Below are 18,225 nucleotides of genomic sequence, written 5' to 3'. Positions count from 1 at the left end.
AAAACCTTATCTATCTAGACAGTGTATCCTTTTGGCTGGGAAGCTCTGAAAAGAATTATCAGGGCACTGATTATAAAGCTTGACTTCAGAAATCTAGGACCAAACTTTTGTATACATAGTACTCTTCTAGGACTCCAAGAAAGGCATCTTCATGCTGTCACGGGCTTGGGTAAATCAGACACATCTCTTTTCAGCTTCTTGACTCCATATATGCTTTTAAAAAGACATGTCTACTTTATCATTATAATTTTACAAATTCTAAAGTATATTCCTATCTACATACCAGATTCTAAAGAAAGATTGTTCCCTAAGTAGTGGAAGTTGTGGAGAGGTTTCAGTATGCTTAATCTGCCGTTCAACATCTTAGAAGCAAAAATGTCATCATAAATGACAATTGTAAATTGTAAAACGATGCTATTGATAATTTTTGGTGTATCTTGGTCCTTGAGTTATTAAGTTTAAAATGGGCTTAAAGTGTCATTTTGAAATTATAAAAAAGAATACATAGAATTTTCAGATTTGGTTACATTATTTTTGATATCATTTAAGTGGGAATAAAAATTGTCATGTAATTTCATCTCAATAATAAGAAAGTCCAATATGAATATAGTATATAGTCTTTATACATTTTCCTCTTTATTTGCTTCTATTCTGTAGATTGGAGATTTGAGTCAAAGAAGTTTATCTAAGGTTGTAGATAACTTGGAATTGGGGTTCAGTTATATTCTTAGCTTGTAATCTAAATATACAAACATATCTCTAATGAATAAGTCTATCATGACAGAATTTTAAAATATAGATTATTCCACAAATGGGAAGGCAATGACATTATTTTTTATACCTTTTGATATTTCACTGAATTTTCCTTAATAGAAATAGCCAATGCAATTGTCCTAAAAAACAAATTCTGTAAGTAAAGAATTTTCTTCCCATGTTTCATAAGTATTAATTATACTGTGCTAAGTGATTTATAGTTAATCATTGCAACAACTAACTGAGATAGGCTTTATCCTCATTTTAAGGATGGAGAATTGAAACTCAGGTTAAGTAATTTGCTTGACTGTAGGAACCAAAGCTGAATGGAAGTCTGTATGGCTGCAAGCCCATGTGTCACTTTCTGTTTTTGCACAACACCAGACAGCTGTGGGACCACCATTCTATGGAGAAGTTCCGTTCTATTACCATAGGATGTTTCTCTATTTTAATAATTAATATTCTTTTTCTTTTAACAAAATTAACAATTAATAAGATTGTAATCTAGTAAAAAAAATAAGTGTTTTAAAAATTTTATGATGACCCAGTAGTATAAGGTTAATTTTTACTTTTATTTTTGATATAGTGTATTTTCTCCCTAGATAACTGTTATTTATGTCTTTTTATTTTAGGAGTTGACACAAAGTTGAAGTTCACTCTTGAGCCATCTTTAGGTCAAAATGGTTTTCAGCAGGTAATTTTATTTTTAGTTTCAAAAATACCTTTATTTGGGGGGTAACTACAAGGTACACTGAGATATATTCTCAAAATGGGAAGATTAGCATGTGCTTGGATATGCATAAGATGAGTCAGTTTTTAAAATTATGGATGAAATAACTTGTGAAGCTATAAGTGGCCTGGATTTATACTTTCAGTGAAAAATTTTGTACTTTGTTTTAATGGTTCAAGTGTGGGAAAAAAAATTTAAAAACCAACTGCTTATTCTGAATCTATAACACAGGTGTTGATTTCCCAACCGGAGCTTCCCAACCCTTGTGTGCATGTGTTGTGAGTGGGTAACAAGTGTGTTAAGGGGGCCTAAGTGGAGGAGCTTGGGGCAGTCATGGCCCTTAGACCGGACATACCTGGCTGAAGGAAGCTCGGAACGTTTACCCCAGTGTTCTGTATAAATATTATCATATTCTACAAATGTTAAGATGGAAAAAAGGTTGAAAAGTGCTTAACCAGCTCAATATTATCACTTTGACAGTGTTTCTTCTTTATTTCTAGTGGTACGATGCTCTAAAGGCAGTTGCCAGACTATCAACAGGAATACCGAAGGAATGGAGGAGAAAGGTGAGGAGGATTTGTATGGCTAAAATGCAAAAGCACCATCACTCTGTCTCTTTGTAAAGTGTCTGGAATGTCAAAAAGAATATTCTAGATTTAGTAATTTGAAATCTGTCCCTCTTCATTATTCATTAATTCAATAAGTATTTATTGATTATTCTGTGCCAGGTGCTTTCTGTAGGTACTGGGGATACACCAGTGGGGGAAAAAACCCCAACAGACCAAAATTTTTATCCTTGTAGACTTTATTATGAGTATAATATAAAGGATTTCAGATGATGCTAAGTGCCATATGTAAAAATAAAGCAACGAAAGAAGTAAGGGGAGTGTAGGGGAATGGAGATGAGGTAGCATTTTAAATGGCAAGGTAACATTTGAATAGGGCCCTTAAAGAAGTGAGCAGGTGGCCACGTAGCTACCTGGTGGAAGAGAACTCCAAACAGAAAACATCCTCAGGTGAGAGCATCTCAGGAGTATCCAAGCAGAAGAGGCCAGGGTGGCTGAAGCACAGAGGACAAGGGGAAAAGCAGTGGGGGGTGGGTCATAGAGGTAATGTGATGGCCTTAGGGGAATGGCAGGTCTTGTAGGACCTTCCAGGCCATAGGAGGACTTCTGCCCAGTGTGAGATGAGAAGCATTGGGAAGTTCTGAGAAGGGGAATAACATGGTATGACTTATATTTTACATGGACCATTCTGACCGCTAACTTGAGAATGTGAGGGCAACAGCAGAGAGAGAGCAGTAAGCTTGCAATAATTCAGGCAAGAGTTGATCAGGGTTTTGGTAGTGGAGATGGAGAGAAGGGATAAGATTCTAGATATATTTTGAAGGCTGAGTTGACTTGAATTCCTATTAGATTGAATATAAAGTGTAAGAGCAATGTCATCAAAAACTTCAGGATTGACTTGAGCTTCTGAAAAGGTAGAGTTTCCCACAGGGGACGAGCGTGCGTGCGTGCGTGTGTGTGTGTGTATATCTATCTACTTGGGGGTGACAGTTGGTTAGATGATTGGTTTTGGATATGTTAAGGTTATGATGCCTGTTGGATGTCTAAATTGAAGATGTCAAGTGTATATTTGCACATACGGTTGTGATGCTTAGGAGAGAGGTCTGGCTAGAGATATTAATCAGTATTAGTCCTGCTAAGTCATGTTCAAAAGTCAAAACTGGACTGTTGATAATTGTTGGCCTGTTGATAGTCAAAATGTCAGCTATTTATTTGTAAACCTAGCTTCTCCCCCTTTTTTAAAAGTTTTATTGAAGTATAGTTGATTTACAATGTTGTATTAATTTCCACTGTACAGCAGAGTGATTCAGTTATATATTTCTTTTTCATATTCTTTTCCACTATGGTTTATCAGGGAATACTGAATTGCCCTTGTCTAGAATAATGAGTATAGTCCCCTGTGCTACACAGTAGGACCTTGTTGTTTATCCATTCTACGTATAATTGGAGAAGGCAATGGCACCCCACTCCAGTACTCTTGCCTGGAAAATCCCATGGACGGAGTAGCCTGGTGAGCTGCAGTCCATGGGGTCGCTAGAGTTGGGCACGACTGAGCGACTTCACTTTCACTTTTCACTTTCATGCATTGGAGAAGGAAATGGCAACCCACTCCAGTGTTGTTGCCTGGAGAATCCCAGGGACGGGGGAGCCTGGTGGACTGCTGTCTATGGGGTCGCGCAGAGTCGGACATGACTGAAGCGACTTAGCAGCAATCCCAAACTTCTTATCCATCCTTGCCCCTCCCCCCATTTGGCAACCACAATTCCCATTTCTTTTTAAAAACTTAATCTTTTTATATATTGGAGTATAATTGATTTACAATGCTGTATTAGCTTCATGTGTACAGCAAAGTGATTCAGTTGTACACATACATATATCCATTCCATTTCAGATTCTCTTTCCATATAGGTCACCACAGAATATTGAGTAGAGTTCCTTGTGCTGTACAGTAGGTCCTTGTTGATTATCTGTTTTATATACAGTAGTGTGTATATGCTAATCCCTCACATTTCCCCCTTGGTAACCATAAGTTTGTTTTCAAAGTCTGTCAACCTGTTTTGTAAATAAGCTGGTTCGTATTATAAGCTAATCTTAATACTCTTAGAATTTGAACATTGAAGGTTCCTCAAAGTGCACATGAAAAATGGCATTGTGAAGCAACTTTTCTGGATAAGGTAATGAAAGGAGTAAAGATATCTAGTGATTCCTTTAAAAGAATTATTCTTTATGGGAACCCATGGAGATGGTGATGGACAGGGAGGCCTGGCGTGCTGCGATTCATGGGGTCGCAAAGAGTCGGACACGACGGAGCGACTGAACTGACTGACTGACTGATCTATCAGTTTTCTTGTGTGTGTTAGAGAGGGATGGTTGAAATGCAGAGGTGAAAACAGGCCCATTCTGCATGGAGCTGCAAAGAGTCAGACATGACTGAGTGTGCATACACACACAAACGAAAACACACTGCACCCCCCTCTCTCTCCATGGATGGCCAGGGAGCTCTTGCCCAAGCAAAGAGAGTAATCTGGAGCCCAGTATAACAAGCTCATAAGATACTTTGGGATAGGGAATGGCTACCCACTCCAATAAACAACAGAATGGGAAAGACTAAAGATCTCTTTAAGAAAATTAGAGATACAAAGGGAAAATTTCATGCAAAGGTGGGCACAATAAAGGACAGAAATGGTATGGACCTAACAGAAGCAGAAGATATTAAGAAGAGGTGGCAAGAATACACAGAAGAACTGTGCAAAAAAGATCTTCATGGTCCAGATAATCACGATGGTGTGATCACTCACCTAGAGCCAGGCATCCTGGAAAGTGAAGTCAAGTGGGCCTTAGGAAGCATCACTATGAACAAAGCTAGTGGAGGTGATGGAATTCCAGTTGAGCTATTTTAAATCCTGAAAGATGATGCTGTGAAAGTGCTGCACTCAATATGCCAGCAAATTTGGAAAACTCAGCAGTGGCCACAGAACTGGAAAAGGTCAGTTTTCACTCCAATCCCAAAGAAAGGCAATGCCAAAGAATGCTCAGACTATGGTACAACTGCTCTCTTCTCACATGCTAGTAAAGTAATGCTCAAAATTCTCCAATCCAGGCTTCAACAGTGCATGAACCGTGAAATTCCAAATGTTCAAGCTGGTTTTAGAAAAGGCAGAGGAACCAGAGATCAAATTGCTAACATCTATTGGATCATAGAAAAAGCAAGAGAATTCCAGAAGAACATCTATTTCTGCTTTATTGACTATGCCAAAGCCTTTGACTGTGTGGATCACAATAAACTGTGGAAAATTCTGAGAGAGATGGGAATACCAGACCACCTGACCTGCCTCTTGAGAAATCTGTATGCAGGTCAGGAAGCAACAGTTCAAACTGGACATGGATCAACAGACTGGTTCCAATGGGGAACGGAGTGTATTAAGGTTGTATATTGTCACCTTGCTTATTTAACTTATATGCAGAGTACATCATGAAAAATGCTGGGCTGGAAGAAGCACAAGCTGGAATCAAGATTGCTGGGAGAAATATCAATAACCTCAGATATGCAGATGACACAACCCTTATGGCAGAAAGTGAAGAAGAATTAAAGAGCCTCTTGATGAAAGTGAAAGAGGAGAGTGAAAAAGTTGGCTTAAAACTCAACATTCAGAAAACTAAGATCATGGCATCTGGTTCCATCACTTCATGGCAAGTAGATTGGGAAACAGTGGAAACAATGACAGACTTTATTCTGGGGGGCTCCAAAATCACTGCAGATGGTGACTGCAGCCATGAAATTAAAAGACGCTTGCTCCTTGAAAGAAAAGCTATGACCAGCCTAGATAGCATATTAAAAAGCAGAGACATTACTTTGCCCTCAAAGGTCTAGTCAAAGCTGTGGTTTTTCCAGTGGTCATGTATGGATGTGAGAGTTGAGTTATAAAGAAAGTTGAGCGCTGAAAAATTGTTGCTTTTGAACTATGGTGTTGGAGCAGATTCTTGAGAGTCCCTTGGACTGCAAGGAGATCCAGTCAGTTCATTCTAAAGGAAATCAGTCCTGAATATTCATTGGAAGGACTGATGCTGAAGCTCCAATACTTTGGTTACCGGATGTGAAGAACTGACTCATTTGAAAATACCCTGATGCTGGGAAAGATTGAAGGCAGGAGGAGAAGGGGATGACAGAGAATGAGATGGTTGGATGGCATCATTGGCTCAATGGACGTGAGTTTGAGTGAACTCCAGGAGTTGGTGATGGACAGGGAGGCCTGGCATGCTGCAGTCCATGGGCTCGCAAAGAGTTGGACAAGACTAAGTGACTGAACTGAACTGAACCCACTACAGTAGTCTTGCCTAGAAAATCCTATGGACGGAGGAGGCTTGCGGGCTACACATTATGGGGTTTCAAAAGAGTCAAGCATTACTGAGAAACTATACAAGAGCAAAATAATCTAGCTATTCTACTGAACTGAAATAAAATTTGATATGTTTTTATTTTCTTAACAATATCCTTAATGGCTGGATTGTTACTTGGTACATAGTAGGAACTCAATAAATATTAATTGAAAGAATAAATAAAAGTCCCTAATTAGTACAGTTTAGTACAGCAGACTTTTCAATGAGGTTGTTAGTTTTCTACATGTAGGCTATATCTCTTCTAGTAACAGTTTTCATTTTCTTGCTGGATGCAATCAGTATAGACTAATAAAGAAAGATGAAATTATGTATTTTACTTTAGCATTCTTCTTTATTCCTATTTTAGGTTTGGTTGACCTTGGCAGATCATTATTTGCACAGTATAGCCATTGACTGGGACAAAACCATGCGTTTCACTTTCAATGAGAGGAGTAATCCTGATGATGACTCGATGGGAATTCAGATAGTTAAGGTAATACCTCTGAGTTTGGCTCATTGTCTTAACTTGGAAGATTTCTAAGAACCAGATGCGTCCTGGACAGAGGATCAAGGCTTATGGTTTGAATGTCTGTGTATTTCCTGCTTCCTAATTTCATTAGTTAACAACTTTTTAAAATGGGGCATTTGTTGATGCCTTGTCTTTGTACATCTGCATGTTGCTAGTAAGAAGAAAATATTTCCATTCTGATTTTGCTTGCATGATAGGAAATTGAAGTTCCTTTTTGTTTAGCATGGGTCAATGCTTTTAACTGGATTTTTACATCAAAGTCACTGAGAAATTTAGTTAAGCCTATTTCATAGTAGAATAATTGGGCAGTTATTAGGATTTTGATAATTTCTTAACTGTCATTTTATGAAGATAGTTAAATTGACTGATGGGTTTACTTTACACCAGATGGTTGAATGTTCAGGCCAGCTGTGGAGGCAGCCGAGGTTCACCTACCTGGATTATTACTGTTGATTAGAGGCTGGCACCAAAAGTCAAGGATGCTGATTTGATTTAATCCCATTATTCTCTTACATAAGCCTCTAGGGCATGCTTTTATTTTATATGAGTACATTACATGTGATGCTAAGCTGAGGTTTTAAAAGGAAAGTTGTTTCATGTAAAGTTTGGTCACCAGAAGTTGGCTAATGTTTTGGCAGATTTGAAAATACTTTTTTTTCAGGAGCAAGTACTAACTAAAAAGAGCTATATTTTCATCTTACTTGGTGTGTTTCAGACGAGTTTCAAAAAAAAATGAAATTTTGTACTGTAATATGCTTGAAAAGCCTCTGTATTATGCACATTTGAGCTGTTTGTGTGGAAGTTCAGTATGTGTTCCCTAGAAATGAAGTATTCCATATCTGAAATACTTTGTTTCTATTTAAGTGATGAGTTAAGATAATGCATGTTTTATAAGAATCATATTCTTAAGAGAATCTTTTTTTCTCGCTGATTGCATATATCACTAAAATGAATATGTCCTGAAAATCATAGTCTCTGCTTGATAAGTATAGGTATTGCCTTCATTATATATTAAAGCACAGCAAATGTTTCTTTTATACATGTTTATAAAACAACTTGGACAGAATGATTTTTCTGTGTCTTTTTGATACTGGCTGCATTTTGCTCCTGAATACTGTTTGGAGTTTTGATAGCTAAATATATATATATATATATATTTTTTTTTTTTTTTGGTAGAAAGAAATAATGTTAGTACCTATCATACATGCGTTGAAATGACTTGTTTTATTTGAGATGTATCATTAAAATAAACTGTCAATTTATTTGAAAGCCTAATGTTATATTTGTTCATTCTGAGGGCCTTTTTGTGTTAACTCTGGAAATACTTTTTGTAGAAAATTTGCCTGACTGAAATTCCCCTTGAAAATGCCTCAGCATATTAGAAAACTAAAAGATACAAGCTTTGGTCTATGTATATAAGTTGCTTATATATTTTAAAAACTAAAATCCATTTTGATAATCTGACTTAATGCTGAGACAAAGGAAAAAAGAAAGTTTTTTTTTTCTTTTAGAGAGAGCATAAGGAGTTATTTTAAAAAGTATTGTTTCCCCTCTTATTTTAGGATCTTCACCGCACAGGCTGCAGTTCGTACTGTGGCCAGGAGGCCGAGCAGGACAGGGTCGTGTTGAAGCGCGTCCTTCTGGCTTATGCCCGATGGAACAAGAATGTTGGGTATTGCCAAGGCTTTAACATCCTGGCTGCACTGATTCTGGAAGTGGTGGAAGGCAACGAAGGCGACGCTCTGAAAGTGAGTATCAGACTTTGAAGAAAGCAACTGAAATTCTTCAGAGAGTGAAATACTGGAGCTGTGATTTCTCTTCCCTGATGCCCCACCTCCTTCCAAAGTATTTACTGTATCTTTCTAATTATCCATGATTTTCACAAGTTAAAGCCTGGTCACAGGACAAACTTCTATAGCTGCCAAATTTGAGGAGAATGATTATGTTTTAGCTCCCTTATGAGACATGTAAGGACATATATGTGTGTGTGTGTGTGTTAGTTGCTTAGTCGTGGCCGACTCTCTGCAACCCCATAGACTAGCCCACCAGGCCGCTTTGTCCACGGAATTCTCCAAGCAAGAATACTGGAGTGGGTTGCCATTTGCATCTCCAGGACACACACACACACACACACACCCACACACACACACGGCTTTTTGAGGATAAAGGTGGGGGAACAGATCTTTCTTTCTCTGTCTCTGTTGTGGAGCATGTGGGATCTTCCTTTCCCAACCAGGTACTGAATCCATGTTCCCTGTGTTCACTGTACTCTCAGCTAGGGCTTTAGTCTCATCTGAAGGCTCAACTGAGTGGGAAGAGCACTGGCTTCCAAGTTCATTCCTGTGATCCTTGCTAAGATTTCAGTCCCCACAGATGGTTGGACTGAGGGCCTCAGTTTTTTGCTGAATATTGTTCTCTGCTCTGTGGGCCTTTCCGTTGTGCAGCATGGTGGCTGGCATTCCTTGGAGTGAGCAAGAGAGTAAAAGAGAAGGAGCAAGTCAGAGGGGACTGTGTGACAGGTGTGCAGCCTAGAATTAGAAGTGACAGTCCATCATTTTTGCCATGTTTTATTTTTTTAAATTTAGTTTTAATTGGAGAATAATTGCTTTACAATGTTGTGTTGGTTTCTGCCATACATGAATCAGCATAAGCATACACATGTCCCCTTCTTCTTGCGCCTCCTTCCCATCTCCCACCCCATCCCACCCATCTGGGTTGTCACAGAGCACCAGGCTGAGCTCCCTGTGCCACACAGAAACTTCTGCCATGTTTTACTTATTAAAAGTCAGTCACTAGGTCCAGCTCCTGTTTAAGGGGAAGGGCTTATACAAGAGTGTGACTACTAGCAGGTATAGACTGGGGGGTCATGGTCTAAATTGCCTTATTTGTTATACTTAATTCTGGTTGGTTTTTTAAGTTTTTATTGATATTTGTTACAGTATTGCGTCTGTTTTATGTTTTGCTTTTTTTTGGCCCCAAGGCATATGGGATCTTAGCTCCCCCACTAGGCATTGAACCTGCACCTCTTGCATTAGAAGGTGAAGTCTTAACCACTGGACAACCAGGAAAGTCCCTGGTTGGATCTTCTTAACAGATTGCTTTCATATCTGGGGTGAGGTATGAAGGAAATAGGCTGCAAGTGAATGTCTGCTGAAAGGTGCTTGTGTGGAGAAAGGTTTGGAAAGTGAATGATACGTCTTATCTTTTCATCTTTGATGTCTAGGGCCTTTTTTTAGTAAAAAAAAATTCTGGAAACATTTTGAGATGGGACACTAGTAAGTTAAACTTATAGGTCTGAATATGACTCAGTGAGTCACCACAAAAAGTCTTTATGAGAAATGAAGTATTTCAAGTGTCGAGGATGGCCACTGCCTTATTTGCTTGGGGTTAGATAGGGTTGCTAATTCGTATTTGAACCCTGAAACTGTTGTTGATTGCAGTGTTGTGTGATGGATGGGATAAATACTTAGTCTTTGTATTAAAGGTCCCGCTCCTCCCAATTCTGTTTAATTATAGTGCATACCTTAGTGATAGTCTCAGTAACTCACTTAATGTCATATGGAAAAATGAACACATTTTTCTCTTGGTTTTATACACATTGTGTTGGAATTAATTATAAATCCATCCTGACATGATCTCAATCTGTATTCATCCTCTCAGACTTTCCATTCATGTATTTAAGGAAGCAGCTTTGAAGCTACTTGTGTATCACATAGTTAGGGGTGGAAGGTGGGGAGGCAGTGGCAAATCAAATTCATGAGTTTAGCACATGTTTTATTAAAAGCAATTTTGTTTACTCATTCTGTATGCTTTACTTCGTTTTTTCCCCAGGTGTAATTTGCACGACTATGGAATGAGAACTGTTTAGTTGAAAAGCTGAAATGAACAATTCTGGTTAGAGAGTAGGGTGGAGAGGTTTGGGATATGGGATGTACATGCCAATCAAATCATGAATCTCAGTGACGCTTGAGAAACTGAAAATTCACATAAAAAGATGAATTAGACAAAGCTGAGGAACTGAATATTTATATTTCTGCCTCTAAGAAAATGAACTCTGTGGAATGAAATGACATCATCATCATTTGGGAATCTTGTGGTTAGACATTCAATATGCAGAGGAAGGTTGGGTTCCTGAAGATAGTTCCTATGCTAAGGGAAATATTGGATGTTAGTGTTTTTCCAGGGGCTATTTTGGCCTCGGTGAGTTTTCGTTAATAGGGAAATAAATAGTTTATCAGAGTAGGTAAACCATTTTCCCTGCTTTTTTGCATGTATTGTTTTTTTCTTAGTAACTTAGGTTTTTAAAATAGTAAAAAAACAAAGTTTTGAAATAGTTAAAAACAGATTTCACTGTTTCTTAAAAATTTGAAGCTTCCCCATTATTTTTTTTTAATACTTCATTTTAAGGAGCAATTTCAGGTTGAAATCAAAATTTAGAGGAAGAACCAGAGATTTTCCATATACCCCTGCCAACGCAGGAGACATAAGAGATGCTGGTTGGGTCCCTGGGTCCGGAAGATCCCCTGGAGCAGGAAATGGCTACCCACTCCAGTATTCTTGCCTGGAAAATTCCGTGGACAGAGGAGCCTGGCAGGCTCCCAGTCCATGGGGTTACAAAGAGTTGGGCGTGACCAAGCAACAGCTTGCACGCACACTTAATTCTTTATAGTGATGAATAATATTCCATTTTCTGGACCTACTGGAGGACATCTTGGTTGCTTCCAAGTTTTGGTAATTATGAATAAAGCTGCTATAAAAATCCACGTGCAGTTTTCTATGTGGATATGTTTTCATCTCCTTTTGCTAAATACCAAAGAGTACGATTGCTGGATTGTATAATAGGAGTGTGCTTAATTTTATAAAAAACTGTTAAACTGCCTTACAAAGTGGCTTTACCAGTTTGCATTCCTACCAGCAAATCTAGAGCTCTGGTTACTCAATATCCTTGCCAGTATTTGGTGTTGGCAGCTTTCTAAATTTTGGCCATTGTAATAAGTGCATAGTGGTATCTCATTGTTTTAATTTGAATTTCTCTGATGACTGTGATATGAAGCATCTTTTCATAGCTTATTTGCCATCTGCATATCTTCTTTGGTAAGGTATCTGTCAAGGTCTTTGGTCCATTTTTTAATTGGGTTGCTTGTTTTCTTATAATTATTGAGTGTTAAGAGTTCTTTGTATATTTTGGGTGATAGTTCTTTGTCAGATGTGTCTTTTCAAATATTTTCTCCCAATCTCTGGCTTGTCTTCTAATCTTCTTGACAGTGTCTTTCACAGAACAGAAGTTTTAAATTTTAATAAAGTCTAGCCTACCAAGTATTTCTTTCATGGATTGTGCCTTTGGTATTTTATATAAAAAGTCATTCCCATATCCAAGGTCATCTAGGCTATATTTATCTCCTGTGAGTTTTATAGTATTGTGTTTTACATTTAGGTCCATGATCCCTTTTGAGTTACATTTTGTGGAGAGTGTAGGGTTGTTCCAGCACCATTTGTTGACGAGACTATCTTTGTTCCACTGCCATTATTTATCCTATTGTTTTTTAATCTAATATTTGTTCTTTGAAATACAGGAGTAGGTGGAGCAACATAACTGGCTGTTATGTCTTGTGTTAGACTTTGAGATGCCTTTGGACAGAGAATTTCATTGGGTTAGAAGAATTACTGTGATACTTGGATTTTTTCCTAGTTTTCATATAATTTTGAGGGATTATAATCTTTTCATAAAACCTTATAAATTCATTTATATAATTCATAAAAATCTTTCTTGGTATTATGTAACTTACTCTAAATGAAAAGCATAATAATAGACTGTTACTTTAAATTTTGTCTTTGTGATCCCACCAGTTCCTCTTCTTCTTACCTGTAGAGTGTGAGGTCCCTGACAGAGCCTTCAGCTCTGCTAAAAATCTGTCCTCCCCCTGAACTGGCCTGGCTCCTCAAGGACTTCCTCCCTCCACATAAGCTGAATATTTTACTTTTATTGCTGAGCTCTTATTTCTAGGGTGATGATACATTTACCTGGTAAATTCTGTCTCTGTGTAAGAAAGCTAAAGTGATTCCCGGGACTGGGTCACTCCTGTAATATAGGCTGCAGGGAGGCCTTTTTGAGAGGATATTCCCACCCTTGTTGACTTAGTCAAAACTATGACCCTGAAAGTAGAAGCTACAAGTCAAGGATGAGGGGAAAATGGGCCCTTGGCAGATCTGGGAGATAATTTTTTTAAAAAATAGTATTTTGTGAAAAACTGTGAGACAGCTACTTCACCACCACTGTACAGGGCCAGCTATGATTTTGTTCTTAGTTTTGCTTTTCCTGTGTTCTGGGAAATGTGTAGGTCTTCTAGGGATGAGGGCATTAACAGAGCATTCAAGCTGACAGGGAAAGGACCAGATATTGACATATAGAACTCAGGTGTGTTTTTCTGGGTTTTTCCAGTGGTTCTTGACCATGAATAGAAAAGTTAGGATGAAAACAGTAATTTGAAGAATATGAGGCAACCTCATCTGATTTGGGGGCTTCCCTGGTGGCTTAGATGGTAAAGCGTCTGCCTGCAATGCAGGAGACCTGGGTTCGATCCCTGGGTCAGGAAGATCCACTGGAGAAGGAAATGGCAATCCACTGCAGCACTTTTGCCTGGAAAATCCCGTGGACGGAGGAGCCTGATAGGCTACAGTCCATGGGGTCACAGAGAGTTGGACACGACTGAGCGACTTCACTTTCACTCATCTGATTTTAAAAGCACCATATGCTCAATACAAAAATGTACCATTTGTTGCATTGTCCCAGGAGAGAAAGTGGACAAAAAGCTGACATCGGTTGTTCAAAAACTCAGGTTGATGGTCAGTGAATCTTGCGATTGACTGCAGTCGGGATGTTCCATGATGGGCCAGCTGTGAGTTTTCAGACTAAGGTTATGAAACTGCGCTGACATCAAGGAGCTGACCTTGAGATTTCTGCTGGATGCAGAGAAAGCTTGAGCTCCATGGCTTGTCAGAGGGAGGCTGAGGATTATATCATCACAGCTACTTCCAGGATGAACTCAGGTCTAGTGGCACAGCTAAAAATTTTAGACAGCAGCAGATTTGGGGTCAGAATGAGTTAAACCAGTGGTCCCCAGCCTTTTTGGCAGCAGGGACTGGTTTCATGAAAAACAGTTTTTCCATGGATGGGGCTTGGGCAGAGGAGATGGTTCAGGCCATAACATGAACAATGGGGAGCAGCAGATGAAGCTTCACTAGCTCCCACTGCTCACCTTGTGTGTGGCCAGATCCCCAACTGGCCAAGGGCTGGTGCCAGTCCATGGCCCTGGGGCTGGGGACCTCTGACTTAGACAGTTATGCCACCTGCTCCTTCCCTTGAAGTGGAGAGGAGCCTTGAAAATCCAGAACATGTGATGCTGACACGTGTAAAGAATGGTGTGCTTTGGCTAACTGTCTTTTGCCAATTTGAATATGTTCTATGTAGGACGTGTTAGTATAGCAAGCAGTTTTTGTGAAGCAATCTTATTGTATATCTTTTTTCCTCAGATTATGATTTACCTTATTGACAAGGTACTTCCCGAAAGCTATTTTGTCAACAATCTCCGGGCACTGTCCGTGGATATGGCCGTCTTCCGAGACCTCTTGAGACTGAATCTCCCTGAATTATCTCAGCACCTGGATACTCTTCAGAAAACCGCAAACAAGGAGAGTGGAGGTAGTGATGATTCGATGCTATTTTACCTCTGAAAATAGTTTACTTTTCTGATACCACTGTACCTATGAGCCTAAACCTTGAATGGTGAAACATGTTTTCAGATATTTCGCTTGGTAGGAGCTTGGTGCAGTGAAACAGATTTTTAGAGAACAAAAACAGAACTAAAAACAAAACCCAAACGGAAGGCCAGATGTTAAATCTCTAACTGGTTATGGTTAAAAAGTCAGTCAGGAGCCCGATACTTCACCAGTACTAGCTCACCAATTATATATTGTACTCTAGGTAAAGAATCGGAGAAGGAGATGGCACCCCACTCCAGCACTCTTGCCTGGAAAATCCCATCGATGGAGGAGCCTGGTGGGCTGCAGTCCATGGGGTCGCAAAGAGTCGGGCACAACTGAGCGACTTCACTTTCACTTTTCACTTTCATGCACTGGAGAAGGAACTGGCAACCCACTCCAGTGTTCTTGCCTGGAGAATCCCAGGGACGGGGGAGCCTGGTGGGCTGCCGTCTATGGGGTTGCACAGAGTCGGACAAGACTGAAGCGACTTAGCAGCAGCAGCAGCAGGTAACGAGTGGTATCTGTGCCTTGCTATCAGTTAAACTGCTCTAAGTTGGCATCAGAACTATAGGAGTTCTTTAAAATTGAACTACAGGTACAGCTTGGGCGAGCTTGTGGTTTTGCTTCAACCATTGACGTTATGGAGAGTAGAATATGTATTTTCATAAAGTTGTAGGAGATAAAAGCGGTCCTTTGGGCTGAGATGTTTAATGCTCCTTTTATTCATTCATGTGAAGTGAAGGATATTTAGACTTCCTTGAGATGAATGGACCAGTTCTTACCGGAGACAGGCTCTCTTGGCCTCCAGGTAGAATCTGAGCCCTGAAGGAAGGGACTGGGTTGATTAAGGTGGCAGTGGAGGTGGCTCTGCAAGTAGCTGAGTCTCTGCCATCTAGTTGGCATCACCAGCTTCCCAAGTACCCGAGCTCATAGCTGTCATCATACCCACTGCTTGCACTTCTCCAGATACCAAAAATTCAGTGTTTGCTATGTTTTCTTTAAATGATTGTCAGTTCCTGACCCATGAATTTAAATCTGGGAAAATCTGAAAGGATTTTGAGGACCTCATCTGTGATTAAAATACACTGGAAATTATAGTGACACACAGGTGTCTCTAAGCATTTTCTTCCAAGTAGTTGGAGTAATCTTATTTAATTTGGCTGTGCAGTATACTTGTACACCAGTGAGGATTTCATAAAGCTTCCAGCAAGACCAGATTGGCCTTTTCCAGAGTCAGACACATTTCACTGGGCTCCACATTTGCCCGAATGCCTTGGTGGCCTTAGATTCTAGCCGGTGAACAAAGATACTTCTTTGTTTGTAGGTAAGAAGGAAGAAAATGGATAAAGGAGGACAGATCTTGTTTTGCTTGTACTTGGGTAAATGTACCTTCTGACTGTAATTTGGAGAAAGGATTAGTCTAGTATCTAAATTTTTATATTTCATCAAAATATATGCTTATGCAATCATAATGGGGAGTGGGAGAGGACTCTATTGTTTTAGTGAATTCGGAAACTTCAAAGTGAGCTGGATCCCAGATCTCTAAAACTGGGATCTAACCAACTGGATTTTAACTAAAATATTTAGTTAAAGATATTTTAAAATGTCACTTTGCTTAATCTCCAAGTATTTGGGGATTTTCCAGCTCTCTTTCTGTTACTGATTTCTGGTTTAATTCCATTGTGGTCTGAGGACTATGGATAAATTAACAAGTAAACAAGTAATTGCTTATGAGCAATTTTATTTTTATTAGCAGCATTTGAATAAAAGTGGGCTTTAGGAGGTTTTGGAAATCAGCTTTTACTTTTGAGAGGTTAAAATCCTTTCTTTTTATCCTGTTTTTGATAGGGAGAGCATCCTCCTTGATTTTCAGTGCCCCACAGTAGGTACACTCAAATTAAATTTTAGGTTAAGATTTCTGAAATGTCACAAAGAATTTGTGAAGTTCATAGTATTGCAGTTTTTATTAAACACACCTATGTTCTCCCCCTGCTGCTGCTGCTAAGTTGCTTCAGTCGTGTCCGACTCTGTGCAACCCCATAGACCGCAGCCCACCAGGCTCCCCAGTCCCTGGGATTCTACAGGCAAGAACACTGGAGTGGGTTGCCATTTCCTTCTCCAATGCAGGAAAGTGGAAAGTGAAAGTGAAGTCGCTCAGTCGTGTCCAACTCTCAGCGACCTCATGGACTGCAGCCTACCAGGCTCCTCCGTCCATGGGATTTTCCAGGCAAGAGTACTGGAGTGGGGTGCCATTGCCTTCTCCGATGTTCTCCCCTTACCTCCATCCAAATAAGGAAAGAACAAGAATTTAGAGAGATTTAAAAAAAAGCAGCCAGGAAATATATCATAACATATTGAGTTGGCCAAAAAAAAGTTCTTTCGGTTTTTCCTGTAAGATGTTATGGGAAAGCCTGAATGAACTTTTTGGCCAAGCTAATATTTGAGTGGACATGAGAGATTGAAAGAGGGTGTTTTCATATCTTGCACACCATCAGTTCTGCAGAAATGTAGAGCGTTTGTTTTATTTCAGGTGGATATGAGCCCCCACTGACAAATGTCTTCACAATGCAGTGGTTTCTGACTCTCTTCGCTACGTGTCTCCCTAACCATACAGTTTTAAAGATTTGGGATTCAGTTTTCTTTGAAGGTTCGGAAATCATCCTACGGGTGTCGCTGGCTATCTGGGCAAAGTTGGGAGAGTAAGTAATTTCCCCTTCCTGTTCTGTACTGTGGTATGAGAGCCTTACCGCACTTTTGTTCTCTAGTGTGTAAAGCCATCAATATTTAAATGTGAGGAAAAGAGAAAGTTGTGACTGCTGTGCAGTTGCTTTTGCCTTCTGAACTCTCTGTCGGCTCATCAGTGAATGTTGGGGGCAAGTGGAAGCTGTTTTAGAGAAGGGGGCAGGCTGTTTCAGGCCTGGAGTCCTCCTCAGTGCTGGCGTCCTGGCAGCCCCACGCTGTTGGCATCTTTCCTAACCCTGGCTGGGGAGAGGGAGAGGGACTTAGGCGGAAGAGGAACTGAAAGCTCTGGAGACAGCTGTGTGGGTTTGTTGGTTAAGACTGCAACGTGGCTTATGTTTGAGTCTTTATAATTATTTTGTTGTTGTTCAGTTGCTCAGTCGTGCCTGACTCTTTGTGATCCCATGGACTGCAGCACGCCAGGCTTCCCTGTCCTTCACTATCTCCTGGAGTTTGCTCAAACTCATGTCCATTGAGTCAGTGATGCCATCCAACCATCTCATCCTCTGCTGCCCGCTTCTTCTCCTGCCCTCAATTTTTCCCAGCATCAGGGTCTTTTCCAATGTGTTGGCTCTTCACATCCAAAAGTATTGGAGCTTCAACTTCAGCATCAATCCTTCCAGTAAATATTCAGGGTTGGTATTTTGTGGAATGTGATAAAATTAAGTGAGATAGTATGTATAAAGGGATCTAGCTTGGTGCCTGGTACCTAGTCAATATCAGAACACATGGAATTCTTCCCTTTCATTAAGAGTTAATTCCATTTGAAA

At 39.7% G+C, this 18,225-nt stretch overlaps 1 protein-coding gene across 1 annotated transcript in view; it reads left to right on the top strand.

The window, feature by feature from the left end:
- TBC1D30 (TBC1 domain family member 30) overlaps window positions 1-18,225 on the top strand; it is an 88,381-nt gene that overhangs the window by 46,431 nt on the left and 23,725 nt on the right. Inside the window, exons 4-9 of the mRNA XM_052640677.1 lie at window positions 1,386-1,447; window positions 1,984-2,049; window positions 6,794-6,919; window positions 8,518-8,703; window positions 14,486-14,654; window positions 17,247-17,415. Coding sequence (XP_052496637.1) covers window positions 1,386-1,447; window positions 1,984-2,049; window positions 6,794-6,919; window positions 8,518-8,703; window positions 14,486-14,654; window positions 17,247-17,415 — 778 coding nt within the window. The remainder of the gene's footprint in view (window positions 1-1,385; window positions 1,448-1,983; window positions 2,050-6,793; window positions 6,920-8,517; window positions 8,704-14,485; window positions 14,655-17,246; window positions 17,416-18,225) is intronic.

This window comes from Budorcas taxicolor, chromosome 5 (assembly GCF_023091745.1).
Source record: "Budorcas taxicolor isolate Tak-1 chromosome 5, Takin1.1, whole genome shotgun sequence".
In the NCBI taxonomy this organism is placed as follows: Eukaryota; Metazoa; Chordata; class Mammalia; order Artiodactyla; family Bovidae; genus Budorcas; species Budorcas taxicolor.
Note: the sequence above shows the minus strand (reverse complement) of the source record. Positions and strands in the feature narration are given on the sequence as shown.